Source organism: Carettochelys insculpta, chromosome 21 (assembly GCF_033958435.1).
Source record: "Carettochelys insculpta isolate YL-2023 chromosome 21, ASM3395843v1, whole genome shotgun sequence".
In the NCBI taxonomy this organism is placed as follows: domain Eukaryota; kingdom Metazoa; phylum Chordata; order Testudines; family Carettochelyidae; genus Carettochelys; species Carettochelys insculpta.
Genome location: NC_134157.1, coordinates 2,872,477 through 2,892,286, shown reverse-complemented (window position 1 = coordinate 2,892,286; position 19,810 = coordinate 2,872,477). Strand labels below are relative to the sequence as shown.

Below are 19,810 nucleotides of genomic sequence, written 5' to 3'. Positions count from 1 at the left end.
AAATCTTAAGTTCATGAATAAACTTAAAGCCAGCGCGGCCTGGTGCGCTGTTCCTGCCGGCAGGGAGCGGCGAAAGGCCCGGCCCGGCCCGGCCCGGCCTTAACGGGAGTCTGCGGCCCGAGCCAGGCCTGGAGCGGGAGAGAAGGAAGCAGCCTGGCTCGGCTGGGGGCGGACTAGGCAGCAGTTTAGTCCGTCTGTGCGAAGGTACCAACCAGAGGCCGCCCGCCCGGGGTCGGGAGGCCGCCCACCCCACCCTGGGGCGGAGAAGGGGGAGCCATTGAGAAACCCAGCCAAGGGCCCATGTAAGGACTTGAGTAGGGAGGGGGCCGGAGTTCTTTGGCCACGAATGCAGGAGGACAAAGGGCCGCCTTCGCCCCCCTTTCCACCCACCCTCGGCCGGCGAGCTCCAGCGCAGGTGCCCAGAGTGGCACTGAGGCAGGAGCTCTGCCCCATCACCTCCGTGCAGCCAGGAGCTTGCTCAAAGCCAGGCTGCCTGTGGATTAACAGACCAGCTAATGCTACCAACCAGCACCACCTACACAGGAGAGCTCTGCGTCTTGCTTTGTTTGTTAATGAAGCTGTTGCAAGAAAGACTATTAGTGACTTTTAAAAAGTATCAGGTGCCCTCAGTGTACAGCAAGGTCAAATTTCCACACTGCATGGGAAAGGTTGCTGATCCCTGCCACTAGGCTACTCCAGAAAGGTAGCTACATATAGCTTAAAAACTTCCCAAGATCACAGATACCCTGACCTTGGGAGGTCACTGCCACCAACCAAGTGAAAAAAATGCCTTTTTTAAACCCAAGAAGACACACTTGGGATGTCTACCTATGAGTTAACCCCTAGCTCTTATCCATCCTTTAGGAGATGGCCTGAAAAACTGCAAACTCTGATAAGCTGACCTCTCAGCTTTAGACATGCATACACACAAACCTCCTATAGGATGCAGGAATCCAAACCATAGTCTTAAAAAGGTGATTTTTCTTAACAAAACAAAGATGACCTACTTGGTAAGTCTACTTTGTTGCTAGGTGTTACAGAGCACTTAAGAAAAGGGTAGATTAAAAAACAATTACTTCCCATGGATTTAGTTTAAAAATTAGAGGTGGTATCTGAGCCACCTGAAAAGTTCCAAACCAAACCCCAAATTAACAAACAATTTGATTGCATCTGGCTAAACATTTCCTTTCTACTCACCTATCTGTTGTTCTAAGATTTTCTTTCATGGCATGGATATTCCTGAAAACTTCCAAGCCTGGTTTCAGGCTTAATTCATCTCTGACTGTCCTCTGGCTACGCAAAGTACATACCCAGGAGCTGACTGCTCCATTTCAAAAATCCCCCTCTCTTCCCATTGGCTCATATGGGTGTTTGTCAGTCTCTGGGATTAACCATTTACGGGCAAAACAAAAAGCAGTCAAGTAGCACTTTAAAGACTAGCAAAATAGTTTATTAGGTGAGCTTTCGTGGGACAGACCTGAAGTGCGTCTGTCCCACGAAAGCTCACCTAAAACTATTTTGCTAGTCTTTAAAGTGCTACTTCACTGCTTTTTGTTTTGATAGTGTATAGACTAGCATAGCTTCCTCTCTGTTACCATTTACGGGCAGTTCAGATAACTGAATACTGGGATGGCTAGAAAAGAGATAGTAGCCTTCCCATCCATTACAAGGATGTTCTGCATTTTGATGAATGGGGATATCAGTACTGCTGCACCACAGAAGCAGGCAGAGACCCAGTAGTCTATAGGAAAATGCACTGAGTCAGGAAACCCTGAAATTCAAATCTCATCTCTGTTATTTGGTGTGTATATTTACCATGCATTTCACAACCTTTATTGATCAGAAGTTGCCAGATAATCAGATTTTCTAGTTAGTCAAGTGGGACAGGGAGGGAAGGAGGAAGGGGACCTGCTTCTGCAGAGGCTGCCCGGCTGGGCAGCTGTCCCCACTCAGGAAGCCAGCCCCACAGCAGCCAACCTCAGCCAGGAAGTCAGTCTTGCAGCATCTGGCCCTGGCCAGGAAGCCGACCCTGGGGTAGCCACCCCAAGTGCTGAATAACACAGCTTTTACTGTACTCCAAACCTAGAAGACAGAACAAAATTAGCCTTGCCTCTGCACTCTTTTACTCATACATTAACAAAGGTGGCATAAAACCCTAGAAAAAGCTAGGAACAGAATTCAGGTCTCTAATGAAATCTAAATTTTATCCACTGACCAACCTGCCTTTCAACATGCTAGACTAACTGAAACATATATGTCTCCAACCACTAAAACCAATCTTCTGTCCTGGAACTTGGGATTTAACCCAGGATTCCAAAATTGCTGTCTAGCAAATAATCTGCCACTTTATAAAGTGTATACCAAGACCTCTTCTAGGGCCTTGGCTACAGTGGTTAGCAGTTACCTTTGTAGCTCATGGTAGTGGTGTATGCTGGGCTCAAAAGGTATGTGATACAACTGCAGGAGTCCCAGGTCACCTGCTAAAAGGACTGCAGGGCTATAAAAGTGCAGTGTAGATGTCTGGGCTTGAGATGGAACCTAGGCTGTTGGACCCGATCCCTTTGTGGGGTCTCAGAGTATAGGTTCCAATTTGAGCCCTAATATCTACAGCAGGATTTCCCAACCTATGGGTTGCAATTACATTTCAAAAGGGGGCTGGGCTGGGCTGGCTGGGCAGGGCAGCTCCACAGGTGGCTATTAAGAAACAATTCTCACTCCTGAAGTGGTTCTCAACTTCTTAATTGGATTAACAGCTGTCAGGCAGTTAAACCACTCAGTTACACTGAGAACCATTTCAGCTGCAGGGCAGAGAACTGCATACCTGAGGAGCAGCACCCAGCTCAGGTAAGGTGGGGGCCTGAGTCTGAGAAGGAGAGAGGGCCAAGCTGATTAACTCTCTGGCTTCTAGCCTCTGCAGGAGATAGGGCCCTGTAGACCCAAGCAGGGTTCCTGCAGCTGGTGCTGCCGGCTGGGGCTCTGCACCCCAGCCTGCTTCCAGCCACGGTGGTTCCTGTGCCTCCCCTAGCTCCCTTCAGGCTCTGAGTGACTCCTAGCCCCTGAGTTTGACTCCCCTAACCCTCTACAGCCCCAGTGTGTTGTCTCTAGTCCCTTTTGCCCCTGAATGATTCCTAGCCTGAGTGTGACTTCCCTAGCCCCTTCTAGCCTGAATATTACTCCACCAAGCACCTGATTGTGGGATTTAAGATGGAGGGTAGGGGGGAAGCAGTTTGGGGCTGAGTGTCTTTCAACCACCACAGCTCTGACTAAGTATAGTAAATGTAGCATTATTTTATTATTTTCCCTTTTCTATGAAATAACTATAAATATATAAACATGAGGGAGCACAATTTTGTATTATTGGCTCAGGTACAAAAATTAGCTGGCTACAGTTCTGCTCTGCCACCACCCTCCCCCACACCCGGTTTTTGAATTGCCTTGGGTCAACAAGTCTTCCTGAATTGTCAAAATGGGTCCCTGTCTGGAAAAGATCGGGAACCCCGGTCCACAGTGTATTTTTACAATCCCCTAGCCTGAGGCATGCAGGCAGCTGGCTCATGCCACCCTCAGGCAGTTATTTCAGGTCCAATTAGTTGGTGATCTATGTTGGCAATGGGGAAACAGGCAGGTATAAAATCCTAATCCTCCCTCCATCTCGTCACTTTATCAATATAGTGTCATGCAAATGATATGGAAACAGAAGAGTGCTAGGTTTCCCCTTTTAACTAGAAGAGGGTTTCAGAGACATTCACCCATTACTTCATCTGCATGCCACTGATCTGATTAACCAAAGGAGAAGTTGTTGTAAGGGCCAATGTACATATAAAGACACACTCCAAGTCCAACATTACCTAATCCTCCTTTTTCACGATCCATGTACAAAAATCCAGGTAGCATATCAATAACAGCACATTGTTTCACTTACAACCTCCTAACTTCCTGCTTACCAGTATGAAGCCAGATAACAGGAACTAGCAGAAAGGTGGAACATTATTAGAAAGGGATTTACCCACAGCAGGTAGATGAGACCACCTCGTTTGTCAACACTGGCAAGGTACTGCACTGAAACTTTTGCACTCAGAGGGGTGAATCTCCCTCTCTCTCTCACACACACACACACACGTCTACAGCACAGCAAGCTATTGCATTGTAAAGCATCACTGTAAACAGACTTCCAGCACTGGAAACTACTCCCTTTGTGGAGGTGGTTTACCTGGAATACTGAGAGCTCTCTTCCAGCACTCTTACTGTCACCAAACAGCTGTGTTAAAGCACAGCCACAACTTCACTTTAATTTTAGAAGTGTGGTCATAGCCTACGTATCCCTCCATACTCCCTAAATATGCAGTTCTTCCCTCATTTTGGTTGCAGATACCAATATAATTGAAGATTGGTCAGTGTTCTCAGATCTCCACCCCTTCCCAATAACCTGAGCTCCACTGTTGCTCAGATTTATCCACATGAAGACAAGGTAAGACATCTGTGCAGTAACTGAGGTTCTTCAATGTGTGTCCCTATGGGTGCTCCACTTAAAGTGTTAATGCATCCCTGTGCCCTGGCTTGGAGATGTCTGCAAGCAGTGTTCCTCTGGGTCACACCTGCATAGTTGGTCTTGTGACCCCCCTGCATCCTTCCCCTGGTATGTATAGTCATTTTTTTCCAGTTTTTTTTGAAGTTTAAACACTTACTTCATTGAACTTGGAGAAAAGCTTTGTTAACAACTCAGTACCTCATGCCTTTCTGGTAAGGAGAGAGAATATTTGCAATGCATGTCTGAGTCATTGATTTCCCTCAAAAATATTACACACTCAAATTTGGGTGCTATTTTTAAGGAAAAATAAGCATAGGATTTATGTATCTGTTATACATAATAAAACAGCAAGAGGGACCAAAATAATTCTTTTCCAAAACAGGTCAAACAATTTCTCCTCTTTTTGTTGGTAATTTTCTCTCAAGAAAAAGGGGATTTTCAAGACTGATGGTATCTTTTAAAAGTGAGGAGTATCCCAAAGCAACCACTACACTTATCCAGTCAGTTACAAACATTGAGAAGACAGACAGACATGATCTTCTGGCTACCAGTACATATTAGCATCATTACTGAATTACTTGAACTCACACCCTGGTTTAACAAACTGTTTCACAGCAGAAAACCAGATTTAACTTTCTGCAAAGACAAAGCATGATCTCTACCAGACCTTCTCCAGTGCAAGTGGGATCAACTAACTCCATTGCCTTGCCAGTCTCCTTGATGATCCCTCAATTCTGGCCCAGCATCATGGTTTGGTGTACTAGAAAGAAAATGCTTAGTAAAAGATGTAAAGACCAAGTGTTACTGAGCTTCAGAAATGGTTAAAAGGAATTAGAAGAAAACTACAGAGCAGATGAGACAACCATTCATTCCAACCCTTTACTTTGTTTGTTTTGCTTTTTTAAATATAACTTCCATGCAGAGTTCTCCAGAGTAACTGCTCATGTCTGAGCCAGTCTCCTGGCCTTGGCACAGCCACAGATACTGTTTAGCCACATGGGAGGAAAAGCTTTTGCTACATGACAGTTTTTTTTTTTTTAAACTTGTGGGCCAACAATGTGTTCTCATCTGAACATACAGTAAATGAGTCCTATTGAGAATTTCTAACAAAAAACTGTACATGAGTTTACAAACATATTAACATATAAATAAGGAGAAGCTTCCTGCCTGGAGCTTCCACAGTAGTCTTTTGCTTGAGAATATAATACTGAAAGGGAAGACCCAGTCCCTTTCCACAGCACCAGTCAGAGCTGGCTTAGTCCAGTCAGCTGTTCTACTCAAGCATCACAGGGTTTGTCTTCTTCAGTGCCTCTGGCTTCAATAAGCAGTCTGTCATTACTGTGCAAAAGCAAGAGTCCAATGCCTTTGAGAAGGAATCCTGCTGCTGACAGGTCTGTGCCACCCGGTCATCGTTCTGGTCCAAGCTCTTGCTGGAAGATTCGTTTCTTCTCCCGACAGTGCTTCTTGTGAGCAGGCCAGTCTTTCTGCTGGCACTGAGACCCACAGTACCTTGCCACCTGGCATCGGCCACATATATTAAATTCACGTAACTAAAATTAACACAAATAGTAATCAGTTAACCAGCTCAGACCCAACAGTCCAGGTAAGACATTCCCTAAGATGACAGGGCAACTGACAAGCCCCACCCCCCAATCTATTACAATAGCATTCAGAAAATCTGAACAGTCAACAGACAGATATAGTAAATCAGTGTGTACCACCACTACACTGGCTTATGTTCTATTGGCAATTGCAGCACTGAGATGTTAACAGGTATAATGGGCTGAGATCACTTGATATTTTCCACAGTGTCATGTTTCTGGCAAACAGTCCAAGTATTCCTGGGGGGTGGGCAGGGAGAAGAGACTAAAGGGCTGCAGGGGCTCAACCCTCAGACTTGTTGGAGATTTGATATTAGTCCCAAGGAGGAAAGGGAGAAAAAGAAAACATGACCATTTGTTCAGGAACAAGCCTTTTAAAAGTCATACATGAAGGTGTCAAGTATCAGAGAGGTAGCTGTATTAGTCTGTATCTTTGAGACCAAGAAGTCCTGTGGCACCTTATAGACTACCAGATATTTTGGAGCATAAGGTTTTGTGGGCAAAGACCCGCTTCACTCACGCATCTGATGAAGCGGGTCTTTGCCCACGAAAGCTTATGCTCCAAAATATCTGGTAGTCTATAGGGTGCCACAAGACTTCTTGTTGTCCATTAAGTATGTGTTTGCTGAAACATCCACTATATTTAAAGCACTTTAAACTTCGGAGGGTCCAAGGGATAACATGCCTCTCCTGAATTTTCTTTTCCTCAGCATTCACTACCAGAAGGGAAAAAAATCCTTCCTTGTTCAGACAAAGCCATCTGATCTCGTTCAGTGCAATGAGGCTCAGTCCATCAAAGTACTCCTCACCTCATGATTTCTGCCAGTTTCTCCTTCAAAAACTGCCTTGCCTAAAGGCTGCCTATCTCCTCCTTCCTAGCAATGGCCAGGCATGCTACTACTTTACCTTCACTACTCCTCAGACCTTCAGCCAGTTTTATCACCTTTTGTCTAATGCAACTCCCTCTTTTCAGTTTTCTCCAGCAGGCAAAGAATACTACTGCCCATCTTCTAACATACAAAGCAGCATTAACACTATCAGTAAGTCCTACATCAGTTCAGATTCCAATATTTCTAAAACCCTCAGCAGATTTGCTCAACCCTTCTTCCCCACAACTGGCTGTCTTGCTGTCCCTTTGTGGTATTGCCACTGATAGCAGATGAGCCTTCTCTGAAACTCTTGTTATCTGGAATAGCCTTCTTTGTGCATCTCCCATCATGTGGCCTTGCCAAAGCATTTTGATATTCAGTCTGCATGGATTATACACAACTGTGGTATACAGCCAATTACGCAGAGTGTAAACACCATGAAGGCTGAGGAATTCTTAAGGTGATCTAATGGGGAATCATAGAATACTAGAACTGGAAGGGACGGCAAGAGGTCATCAAGTCCAGTCCCCAGCCCTCGTGACAGGGCCAAGTACTATCTAGACCATCCCTGATAGATGTCCAACAACCTGCTTTCAAATATCTCCAGTAGTGGAGATTCCACAGCTTCCCTAGGCAATTCATTCCTGGCTGTCTACACTAGCCCCTTCCTTTCAAAAGGGGCATGGTAATGAGCAAGTTGGGAAGATGCTAATGAGGCACTGTGCAGCTATTTCCTGCATTTGTATATAGGCATCTAAGATACTAATTTGATTTTGCCACCTAGTTCTGCCTAGTCTCTTTTTTCTCTGTTATAGCCCATGTTCCCTCCCATTTCTGGCCCAGCTCCCAGGTCTCCATGTTTTTCTCTTACCTGTGGGGGGAGAATTTTCTTTTACAGAGAGTCAGGGGAAGATTAGTGGTAGCTTGAGATACTTAAAACTAAAAAGGGCAAAGCACTTTTACACTGGAGCAATCTCTAGATACACAGTTGTCTAGTGGGTCTGTTCTATGATTATTCTCAAAGTACTTGAACACACCTGTTTTTCAATCATTGTGCATGGGGGATAGTGACATTCATAGTATGTGCATGAGTTTTCCTCTTCCTCCACAACATCCCCGTTAGCGTTGTAATATCGTGTTACATTCAACACAGGAAACTGCTCTTCTATTGGATCTGTGGGAAGCTGCTGGATCGCCAGCCAGTACAGACTTTGTTCCCTTTAATGTAAAAGTACATGTTTATTCCATAAGTTTAGAAAAGACATTTATGGAAATTAAATCTTCAAGCTGTGAAGAAGATAGTGCAGAAACGGTCTGTAAACAGATCAGGGTTAAGGATCCACTCGTATTCCTCCCTTAACTGTCCTCTTCTCAAGATTCCTATTTTACCTTTGATGCAAAAGCCACCACCAAAAATGTTTACACCAAGGACATCATATTTACAAAAGGGTTGGTTGAAGGACCTGTTCCCCAGTTTGAGCGATCCTCGTCTCGATGTCATTCACCGGTTTCTCAAAGGAAGTTTCTTAAATTGACCAGTGCTCTCTGCACACCACCATCCTACTGGTGTTGTAGTGAAATGTATTAAAGAAGAAATTAAGGTTCCAGAATTGGACTGGGGCCACAGGTCTCCATTAAGGTAATACAAACACTGTTCTAATGATACTCAGGCTCTACCACACAAGTAAATCAAAACATTATCCAGGGATATAAGCAAGGTATGAAAGGTACTTGGGTCATAGTCTATGCAGTGCAGCGCAACCTCCGGTCCTCACAATATGCTAGAACAGTAGGATAGAATCTGTGTTTAACCTAAATACGTGTTAAATTTGAGTACCTGTACATTTGTTGGCTCATAAAAGCCATGACAAAATGTTGGTGCCTCAGGATAAGAGCCACAAGTGTCTTATAACTAGCTAAATGCCACTGGCTTCAGCAACACAGCATTTCAACCTCAAGCACTAGATTTCTCAGGAATAACTATACGTGGCAAGATTTTCCTCTGCACTAAATCTCTAACCTATGCTGCAAAGATCCCCAAAATAGTTTGCACTTGAGGTTCAAATACTGTTTCCCTTCATGTTTTTGGTCTATGTATGTTCTTGTCTTTTATTGCTTGATATTACCCAGTTCTAATATTGATATGCTTGCCTTGCTGTGGAACAACACTAACATTTTAAAAGATGTGTATTATAGGGATTGAGTCATCAAGACACAAGTGATAGAACTGTTTCAGCATTAGATACGGTGATGGTGAACATTACAGAAACATCTGCTAAATAACAGTTGTATCTGCTGATGTTTCTATTTCACCTGAGAAATCCAGACATTACAGATCATTACTGCAAAACTACAGTGATGACAAACCATGACTCCATGAGGACTCCTCCTGGGACCTGAGCCATCTTTTGATTAGAATCTAGTTTAAGTCACTTAACCCTTATTAGCACAAGATATTGTAACCATTTCATGAGTTACACACAGGTTATCAACTGAACTGCACAACTTCTGGAGTTAGAAGTTAGCACAACTTCTGGAGTTAGCTTTTTAAGGCAGGAATTGAAATCCTTGATCCAGTTAACTGCAATGTACACACACTTAACAGAAAGCCAACAAAATCTTAACTCTGTTTTTCTTCTTTTAACAAATTAAGATATAAATAATCTAGGAAGAATTAGTTTTTTATAGTTTCAGTAGGTATTATTTTTATTTTAACCTAGGTTTTCAAAAGTTGCAGAATATAAGGGAGAAAGTTAGACAACTGTTTAATACCAGAAGACAATTAAATTAAAAAGGTAACGCTTTATAGCCATCAAAACACATTTTCAATGTCACGTGAAATAAGTAATTATGCTCAAGTCAGACTAAAGTTCAGTAGCTTCATTTAAACTTTGCCTATTTAAATTCTGATTGTTATCAATGGAATTTTGTTAATTTGTGAGTGGTCTTCCACGATTGTAGAGGACAAAACACAAAAGGGGAGGAGACATCTTTAGACACATTTTGTCAGAGAGGACAGGCTCTGTTTTGTCTATACATCAAAGTAAATTGTTTCCCCCATTCCAGATAGAGAGAGCCAGAGCTGGGTGTGGGCAGGGGGGGTTGAACTGGAGCCACGCACAGGGGGCTTAAAGCAGGGCGGGAGGATGGAATTGGGGCCACGTGCAATGGGTTTGAACAAGGGCAGGCAGGTTGAACTGGAGCCACGCGTGGGGGGTTTAAACGGGGGCAGGGTAGGTTGAGCTGGAGCTGCGCCTGAGGGGTGGTAAGCTAGAGCCAGAGGTGGGGGTGAGGGGTGAACAGGAGCTATGCACAGGCAGCGAGCTGAGCTGGGGCTGTGTGGAGCTGAAGGGGGTTGAGTCAGGGCAGGGGCAACGAGTTAAGCACAACTGGAAATCATAGTACAGGGCTTACTACAGAAATTGAGGTCAAATGCATAAGAGCGGGGTTATGTCCTCTGAGACCTTACTGTGTTAGGAGAAACTATTTCCCCAGGAGGGTGGTGAAGCACTGGAATGTGTTGCCTAGATAGGTGTTGGATTCTCTGTCCCTCGAGGTTTTTAAGCCCCTGCTTGACAAGGTCCTGGCTGGGATGACTTAGTTGGGGTTGATCCTGCTTGAAGCAGGGGGCTGGACTCGATGACCTGCTGAGGTCCCTTCCAGACTTAGGATTCTATGAAGGGACAGAAATGGTGGGCTGCTCAAGAACAAATAAGGTAGTGTTAGATCAAGGTCTGTTCATTTGGGGTTTTGTTACAAGATAGTCACAAAAAGGCAAGTGAATTTTGAAGATGTTTTCAAGTTAATTTGTTGGCTACAGCTTACTCCTGATCTCTACTACATCCTACCCATAGTGTTCATATACCTCTGTTTACTAGAAATTTCTTCTGCTTTAGGTCTCCACCCCCATGGAACTAAACGCAGATTGTCCAGTCGGTTGTCCACTGTCACTGCGTTCAGATGCACCACTTGAAATCCTGGGGCAATCCCTCCTCGGTGCCTTTCCCTGGAAGAGATTCAATACAACTTACAGTTTTCAAACAATAGTTATGTATAGGTCATGAATGGTGTGCCCCTTGCCAGCAGTAGTGTGCAACACGTCTTCACAGCACTCTTGTGATAATAAACTTGTGGAGTAAGACTATTTGTCTGCCATTAAAATGCTCGAGTTCTGAAATTTACTTCTAAGACCACAGTAATTGAAAAAAGGAAAACAAAATAAAATAAATTCACTTCTGCAAGAAGTCAGTTTGGTCAGGAGATGCATTAGATCTAATATATTTAGGTGCAAGTGTGACCTGCACACGACTCTACAGTTAGAGCTCCATTAAGAAGTCTCTAAAGCAAGGACTTAGACTCCAATGACCAACAAACGCCATTTTTAGTGCCTGTACTTTTCCCATTTCCTCCTACTCACTTCATTCCTCCCCTGCCTACCCTATGCCCATTTCTTGTCCTTTCATCTGTCTTCTGCTTTCTTTCACCCCCTCAATCCTAGTCCATGTGCAAGTGTCCCTGTTCCTGGCCCATCCTCCTCTTCTATTCCCAATCCATTTGTTGCAGCAATCTTTCTTGCTAAAATCATCCCTGTTTATGTCTGGCATCTCAGAGTGCAAGTTTGCAGGACAAGGACTAGATCCTGCTATATGCTTTGCATACCGCAGCAAGGGAGGTTTAGGTTGGACATTAGGAAAAGGTTCCTAACTGTCAGGGTGGTCAAACACTGGAATAAATTGCCAAAGGAGGTTGTGGAATCTCCATCTCTGGAGATATTTAAGAACAGGTTAGATAAATGTCTATCAGGGATGGTCTAGACAGTACTTGGTCCTGCCATGAGGGCAGGGGGCTGGACTCTATGACCTCTCAAGGTCCCTTCCAGTCCTAGCATTCTATGATTCAATTTACAGCCTTGTAAGAAAATTGTAATAGTAGGTACAATGAACATAAGGAGTATGATGCAGAGATACTGGCACACCTTATGCAGGTTGCCACACTCTTCCCATTATTTAAGTACCTGTTTTCAGCTCCTCATAACTTTGCCTAACTTTAATATTTTTGAGTTAATTTTCCACACTGGGTGTCTGCCTCAGGCTGGATGTTTTTGGGAAAACTGTTTTGTCCCTGTTACCCTTGAAATGCTTTAGCACCTCCATGCTTCAGACCAGGCACAGCCTTTACATCATGGCTTCTGAAAATCTGGGCTGCAAGTTGGATTTGGCCTGCCAAGCTGCTGGATCTGGCCTGTGGGAGCTTCAACCAGCTCCCTCCCGGCCAGTGCTCAGAACAACAGGCTGTGGGACCATGTGTGCATCTGTGAACACTGAGAGACAGGGGAGGGAGGAAAGCCTTCTCATGTTGCCCCCAGCAGATCCTCACTGGCTGGTTTCCCCCACAGGAGCCTTCAGAGAACAAAGAATTAATGGGAAAGGAAATCTTGTCCTGTGGGCAGACTAGTCAGAGACATGAAAATTCTGCTTTGGAGGATGAACATGCAAAGGACCCCTCCTGAGGACATGGGCAAATACAACAAGGAAGAGTAGGAAGTCCTTCTGTAAAGGACACAGAGTTGTTCAGGATGCTGTCACTATTAAGTCCCAATTAAGTGCCACAAGTCATGTTCCATTGAAGTAAATAAGATACATAGAGAAAAAAGCTTCCCCTCTGCATTCTGGAACTAGCTAATTTCCTGGGCTGATGGCTGAGCTGTGATTTTAAACCCATTTAGTTGAATTGGTGTCAAAGGCAGCACAGACATTTATTTTGAAACAACAATATAATGTATCGATTCAAGACTGAGCAGACTGCTCCTAAAATGGCAAAAACTCAGTGCTTTTTTTGTGCTGGTACTGAGTACTGGCACCTCTGCAGCCCCAGCCATGGGACTGACTGGGTACCAGCCTTTATAATAAATAAAAAAAAAAGGCATTGGAAAAACTGATTAGTAACATCAGACAGAAAGGCTTAGCTCTTGCAGCATATACTACATTTTGGCAGAAAATGCCAACTGACAGTTTTTTCTGCCTGCTGCAGTTTCTTCCAGTTCTGGGATTCAGTCTGAGCATGAGGCAAGTCTTGGGGCTAGGAAAAGTGGCTATCTATTGGTTGAGAACGATAAAACTGTCATTTAATTTAAAGACCTACAGTACTTTAGCTTCACAGCCTACTTGGAGAGAGAGCAGAACATCAGGCTTTTTTTTTTTTTTTTTAAATATGACTCGAATTCATGTGAGTCAATCTGAGGGACTCTGAAGCTCAGATTACTGGAGCAGGAACACGAAACAGGCCCCAGCTGGATGGCGCCTGGACCCATGTTGTGAAAGGAACTAGGCAGGGAGGAATACTTGGGAGTGTGTCTGCATGTAATCAAAGGCTATCATAATGCAAACATTCCTGGTGAGGGGGCAATAAGAGATTTTTGAACACAGTTCAGCTCAAGTCATTAGAATTTATTCAAAATGAACAGTAAAGAAATCAAGCTAGTAAAGCAGGGAATGAATGGGCTGCTCAATATGCAAGAACCTAGACCACTACCATGTGGATAAAGTCCAGAATCAGTCATCTGCAGAGAAGCTGCATCTTTTTATGGGATTTTTAATTCTGCTTTTGGACTTCAAGTATTACAGGACTAGGTTTGTGCCCTCTATGATGGGCAATAAGATTTACCACACAATTTACATAGTTGGTTCCTTTTGCAACAAGATTAGCTAGCATTGCCAGAGGCACTAAGACTTGTTTATACTTGAAACAATACAGTGGCAATGCTTCACTGTATACACTACCTACACTGTGGAGAGGTTCTCCTGTCAGCATAGGTAATCCGCATCCCTGAGAGGTGGACTGTAGAATTCTTCTGTTGACATAGCACTGTCTACACCAAAGGTTGAACTGGTTTAACTATGTCACACCCCCAAGCAATGTAGCTGGGCTGACCTAATATTTGAGGTGTGGATCAGGCCTTAGACACCAGTGAGGGGTGGCACCTGAAAATACTACAAGGTGGAAGGAAGGAAGAGAGTAGGAAAGTTTAAGCGGGGGGGGGGGGGGTGTCCCACACAACTTTGTAAATATTTAGCCATAAAATTCATTAAGCAATAAGTTTAAGTGGCTAATTTCTCAGCAACTCCAATTTAGGGGAACAATATACATACTCAAGAGATGACCAGCAAATAATATCCCTAAGTTTATTTCTCAAAACAAAGGGCTTCCATGCTACATCAAGATTATCTCACCATGAGCAGTTACCTTTTCTACAAACTTTTCGGTTCAGCTTTGAGTCACCAGTGATAGTAAAGGCTTTGTTCTGTGCATAAAAGGGAGCAAAATAAGTCCCTACGAGATAGCTAGACAGGAGAACAGTTTACAAAACTAAATCATTCATTTAAAGTATCGAATTAAGTCAGTCTCCAAAGTGTTTAGCAAGGAGGTACAAGTGACATGCCAGAGGATCTAAAGCATAGACTTCTACCCAAATATTCAATGAAGTACACAAAATTGAACATTAATAGCAAACCGAGCACTACTATATTGAAATTGGGCATTGAACCTTTAGCATTGTCCTATCCCAATCATGGATAAACAAGAGACACAAAACTGTGCTATTCAAGTGTCAGAGGTTCATCTCACTGGTACTACTGGGAGTTACTCACAGAAGACCCAGAGGTTTAATATTTGCCCATATTTACAAATAAATCACAGGAATTTAACTCCTACATTTTCGTATGGGTACAGAGGAGCATAACTCAGGCAAATAGTTTCCCACGAGCAGCATTTCTTACAGAGAGAGTGGTTCTGTTCTTCATTAAGCCTTTTAACACAAGATCTCTCCCTGCACCCACTGTCAGTATTCAAAATGCGGTAAGTCCACTTCGGAATATGTACAAACAAGCTGAAGATTGCAGTTACACCTCTAACTGAAACCTTTAATTTATTAATTATGCGTACAGCACCTACCACAGTAGCTCATGCAGGAGACGCCCAGATCCCCTGCCTCGGTTTTTGTCAAAGGCATAGGCAAATATTTTAGCACCATTTCCATCAGCATCTACCTCCATCCGAGCCTGGAGAGAAGGAAAGAGTGTTCTGTGAACAAGAGCATCCAACTGTCAGTAGCAGGGCTTAACGTTCCCTTTGGAAAATGGAAAATAAGTAAAAATCAACTCTCAATATCATCTGCCCCCTGAAACTGCAGGAAACAGATTATTGGCCACTTCATCTTAATGGGTTTTTAGTTATTCAATACTTCTGCATTAGACAGAAAGCAAAAGTTTCTGCTACTGCACAAATCTGATAAACTGGGGAGAAGAAAGAGGTGGAGTGCACATGGCAGAAATGCTGTGTGCAAAGAGGAAGGATGGTGCCATGGTTAGCATGCCAATCTAGTTCTCTGCTCTACTACAGGCAGTGAGCAAGTCACCTGGTGTCTCTGTGCCTCAGTTTGCCATTTGTACAATAGCGAAAACAGCACTTTCCAGACAGGGATGCTGGAAGGAATTGTGACGACTCAGACACTATGGTACGAGAGCCTTATAAGTAGTCATGAAGTGACCACACTTACTGATTTAGAATGTAGAGTAAGGTCCCCACATTCGTGAACTTTAGGTTTGCAAATTCAATTATTCTCCAGGCCCCTGGGGCCCTAGGCAGGAAGTGCTGGTGGCTGCAGCTTCCCCATATTCGTGAAATTCAACATTTGTGATGGTCCGCACCACTGAACCCTTGCAAATGTTGAAATCCTGCTGTATTATGTTTTTCTTACCACATTAGCAGCTGTTAATAGAACTGGAATGGAGACGGAAAAGGGAAACAATCTTTCCATTCCAAGACCAAAAAAAGGGTGTGCTTTTGAAAACAACCCCACCCACCTTAACACGCGCACAGTCTTACCACCTGCAAGGGTAGTACAGCTAGGCTGTGAACACCACAGGCTTAAAGGTTGTGTTTACCCCTGTGGGGGGTGGGTCCAACTGAGTTAACTTGATTGAAAATACACCTTTTCTGTCTCTCTCTCTAAATATACTCTTTTAAACAAGGTTGTAGCCTGACAATTTTAACTATATCTGTCTTACATTTTAATATTTGTGTCCAGAACCCATGATGTAGGCTAGAGGCTAATAGTAATAGCTATCTGTCATCTCCAGAGAGAGGAACTGTGATTTGCTAGCACTCTTCTAGCCACAGTATGTGAAGAGGCTAATAACCACTTTGGCTCAGGGAATTTACTGCGTAAAACACTTACCTCAAAAGAGTAACTCTCCACTAATGGGATGTCTTGTTCATCTATCAGTGTGTACTTTGTCTGAAATATACCAAGCATGTTAAATGCAGTTAAGAACAGCCATAACTTTTTGAAAGATACATAGTTAATACTGAAGTTACTCTACAATGTGATTTAAACTAGTCATATTTCAAAACACAGCAAGTGAGCAGCACCTGCATAACCCACTCCCAATGGCATCACTGGGAACAGATTTTTAGCTATAGCCCTTACACCAAAGGTTCTCAACCTCCTCCTTTCCGAGAGCTTCCAAACTTGCTATAAGACCTTCATGGGCCACCTCTGCACAACTTTTTCTGTATTTTAAAAAGATTAAAAGCCAGGCCTTGCACTAGAGGCCAGCAAGCAGGGCACTTACCTGTGGCCCACATGACCAAGGACCCGCAAAGCTAATGTATTTGGACTTTGACTTCAGACCCTGCCTCTGGTTTACTTTGACAGACCCCCACAACCTGTTTACAGCCCCCCAGGGGACTTAAGAATCCTGGTTAAGAGCTGCTGCCTTACACAGCCAGGACTTGCTCTGTGAAGTGAGATGGACAAGTATCCAGACAGCAAGTTTTCTAGAGGCTCTACTAGAATTTGAGAAGTTAAGTATCAGAGAGGTAGCCAATTAGTCTGTAGCTTCAAAAAACAAGGAGAAGTCCTGTGGCACCTTATAGACTAACAGATATTTTGGATATTTCGTCAGATCTGACGAAGCCATGCTTTGCCCATGAAAGCTTATTTTCCAAAACATCTGTTAGTCTATAAGGTGCCACAGGACTTCTCCTCGTTTTCGAAGTTATTAAAACATTAATGCAGTGTCACGTTATTTACCAGTTACCAAAATATCTGTTAGTAGAACTAGCCACTTTCACATCAGGTCTACGTTCATTCACCAACAATTCAGTGAGGAAAAATGCCTTAGTGTTTCGATGAGACACACAAGGTGGGTGAGAGAATATTTTTAATTGGACCAAATCCACTGGTGAAAGAGAAACTTTTGAGGTCCGCAGAGCTCTTCCACGCCTATTCAATTCCCTGCTAGGAGACTCTGGGGCAGTCATGCCCCGTATTGGCCGCCTACGCTTCTCTCTCTTAGATCGCCCTAACCTAAACACTAACGTAGACAAAGGCAAGAATTGAGGCCACTTCATGGCTCCCCGCCGCCCGTTTCGGGGCGAACCCTCACCAGGAGCGCGGCGGCCCCTTCCTTAGCGAAGCACAACGCAGCTCCGCCTGCCCGCGCCCGAGCCGCAGCCCAGGGGACCGCAAGGCGCGGGGCACGTGAAGTTGTCAAAGGCTGGCTTGGAGCGGGCCACGGAGCCAGCCGGGGCCGACGGACGGACAGACACGGCCGGGACCCGTCGCTGCCGTCCGCCGCCCCGAGCGCAGGCGGCCGAGCACTCGGCAGCAGCCGGCCACCCGCCAGGCCCGCCGGCGGGCAGAGGCCAGAAGCTACCCGCGGGCAGGACCCGCCGCCGCCGCCGCCCATCAGCCACCCCACCACCTCGCTGGCTCAGCACAGTACAGCGCCCCCGGGCCCGGCCCGGCCCGCCCATGTGCCGGGAGCAGCGGCCTCCCCAGGCCGGCCGCCGCCTTCGCCCAGGCCCCCGGCCCGGCCCCACCGCCTCGGGCCCGGCCCGCTCCGCCCGCACCTTGCCGGCCACGCGGCCCAGCCGCACGATCCCCAGCTTGAAGTCGGTCATGGCCGGGCCAGGCCGGGCCGGGCTCGGCACCACCGCCGCCTGCGCTCGGGACTCGGAGCCCGGGAGCCGCCGCCGCTGCCACGCGCCGCCGCCTCGCGCACACCCGGGGGGCGGGGCAGCACACCACCTCCCTCCCTTCACAGCTCAGCCAATCATGGCACGCGTCATGCCTGCGTCATCCTCAGACACCGCCCTCACGCCCAATCGGGAGGGGGAGCTGGTAGAGGTCACGTGGGGCACTAGGCACGCTAGATGGCGTCACACTCGCGGGAAGCTTTGTGCCGCCAACACTGAAGCAACGCAACGGGAGGGGGGGGCTTAAAGGGGCCGCGTCCTCCTGCCGCGCCGGTGATACTGCCTGCGCTCGGTCCCCCATCCGCGGAGCTCCTCGCCTGCCGCCCTGGGGCGTCAGCCCTATTCCCACTCCCTGTGCACCATCCGCATGGGCCCCCGGTACCCCACCCACCCCTACAGCCCGTGCCCCTGAGCCTACTGCACTACCCCTGTGCACCATCCGCATGGGCCCCTCCACGCTCCTGAGCCCCCCTGCTTGCAGCCCTGTGCATGGGGCCCTGCCACATTCAGGGATCACTTTGTTCAATTTCACCATCTTAAAGTCTTAACATCGGTCGATTTCGGGATTTCTGGCTTTTGCATCTGAAATGTGAGGTGGTGTCACCGTGGCGGTCCTGATCCAAAACCAGCTGATGTGGGGGAAGGTCTCACAGCTGTTGTAGGCGGTTACAGGGTTGCCATATTCACTTCTGTGCTGCCTACGGAGCCCAGCTTTGAAGGCAGCAGCTGCAGAGTTTCCTGCGGGTGGAGGAGGCCCCCCAGAGACAAAGGTAGGTACTATCTTTCCAGTACTGCTGGGAAGGTTCCCAAGAAGAGCTCCTAACTGCTGGTCAGACTCAGGGTGAGTGGTGAGTTAACTAGTAGGGACCTGCAACAACTTAAGAACATAAGAACTTCAAAAACAGGTGTCACAGACCTGCCACAAGCCATGAGATGGAAGGCCCTCTCAGAGAGTGACAGAGGCCCAGACCCCCAACATATCTAATTTCTCATCCACAGGGTCCTATTACAGCCAAAGGAATATATGAAAATGATCCATTATCATAAGCTTGGCCAATAGAGACTTGAAAATTTAATTTGAAGCCTCCCAGAGTTTCTAAAACATTAGCAGTGATTTCTTTTCCTTTTTTTCCCCCATTATGTTATCAAATAAATTGAATCACTCTTCAGCTGAAATCTTTGAACTTCCTGCAATGTTAACATATGGCACAACCAAAGTCATCTGTTCTTCATTAGACCAGTGTGGAGCTGCATCAAAAATAATTGAAAAGTACTTTGCATGTGGTACCTCTTCGAGAATCGTTGTTTGCACAAATGTCCCTGTGTGTGGCAGGTGGTTGTATGCGGGACACAGTGCTCCTCAGAGAAGGGGCAGGATGAACGTGTGGTCCTAGTGGTGCGGTTCTCATGCGTGGTTTTCCAAGAGTTGCTTAGTCCTCTCTGGGTGTTGCTCCCTAGTCTGCTGAAATCACCAGTGCTGCCAGATTCTCTGATACTTCCTGGCAGACATGGTCATTCCTTGTTTAAAAATCAGACTTTTTGTTCCTCTCACACCAGAGAAATCTGGCAGTGTGGCCATGACTCCCAGGCAGTGTGACCAGCAAGGGACTTCTTTCTGTTGATGGCCATTGTAAATGCCAGGGAAGATTCAAGGTGCATGCAGCTCATCAGTCAGAATTAAAGGCAGAAGTTAAAACCCAAGCTTCTGTACTTGAACAAGAGGAATCACTTCTGTCTCTTGGGTATCACTATGTTTGGGATGCAGAAGCTAA

The 19,810-nt window shown here is 45.6% G+C and overlaps 1 protein-coding gene and 1 long non-coding RNA gene across 2 annotated transcripts; one reads left to right on the top strand and one right to left on the bottom strand.

The window, feature by feature from the left end:
* The first annotated feature begins 10 nt into the window (after positions 1 to 10).
* Positions 11 to 12,481, top strand: LOC142023783 (uncharacterized). The gene is made up of 3 exons (XR_012648310.1): positions 11 to 204; positions 4,369 to 4,468; positions 10,895 to 12,481. It is a non-coding gene; the product is annotated as an uncharacterized LOC142023783 (long non-coding RNA).
* Positions 4,666 to 18,071, bottom strand: ZMYND19 (zinc finger MYND-type containing 19). Its single transcript, XM_075015071.1, has 6 exons — positions 17,913 to 18,071; positions 16,234 to 16,293; positions 14,949 to 15,055; positions 10,864 to 11,004; positions 8,036 to 8,216; positions 4,666 to 6,078 (listed from the first exon to the last, which is right to left on the bottom strand). The coding sequence occupies exons 1-6, from the start codon at positions 17,961 to 17,963 to the stop codon at positions 5,935 to 5,937; spliced, it is 684 nt and encodes a 227-aa protein (XP_074871172.1). The 5' UTR covers positions 17,964 to 18,071; the 3' UTR covers positions 4,666 to 5,934.
* Positions 18,072 to 19,810: the final 1,739 nt, after the last annotated feature.

Coding starts and splice junctions, on each gene's coding strand:
- ZMYND19 (XM_075015071.1), bottom strand. CDS start 17,963: ATGACCGACTTCAAGCTGGGGATCGTGCGGCTGGGCCGCGTGGCCGGC. Junction 15,056..16,233: donor TGGAGAGTTACTCTTTTGAG/GTAAGTGTTTTA, acceptor CCTTCTCTCCAG/GCTCGGATGGAGGTAGATGC. Junction 8,217..10,863: donor GAAATTTCTAGTAAACAGAG/GTATATGAACAC, acceptor TTTACATTAAAG/GGAACAAAGTCTGTACTGGC.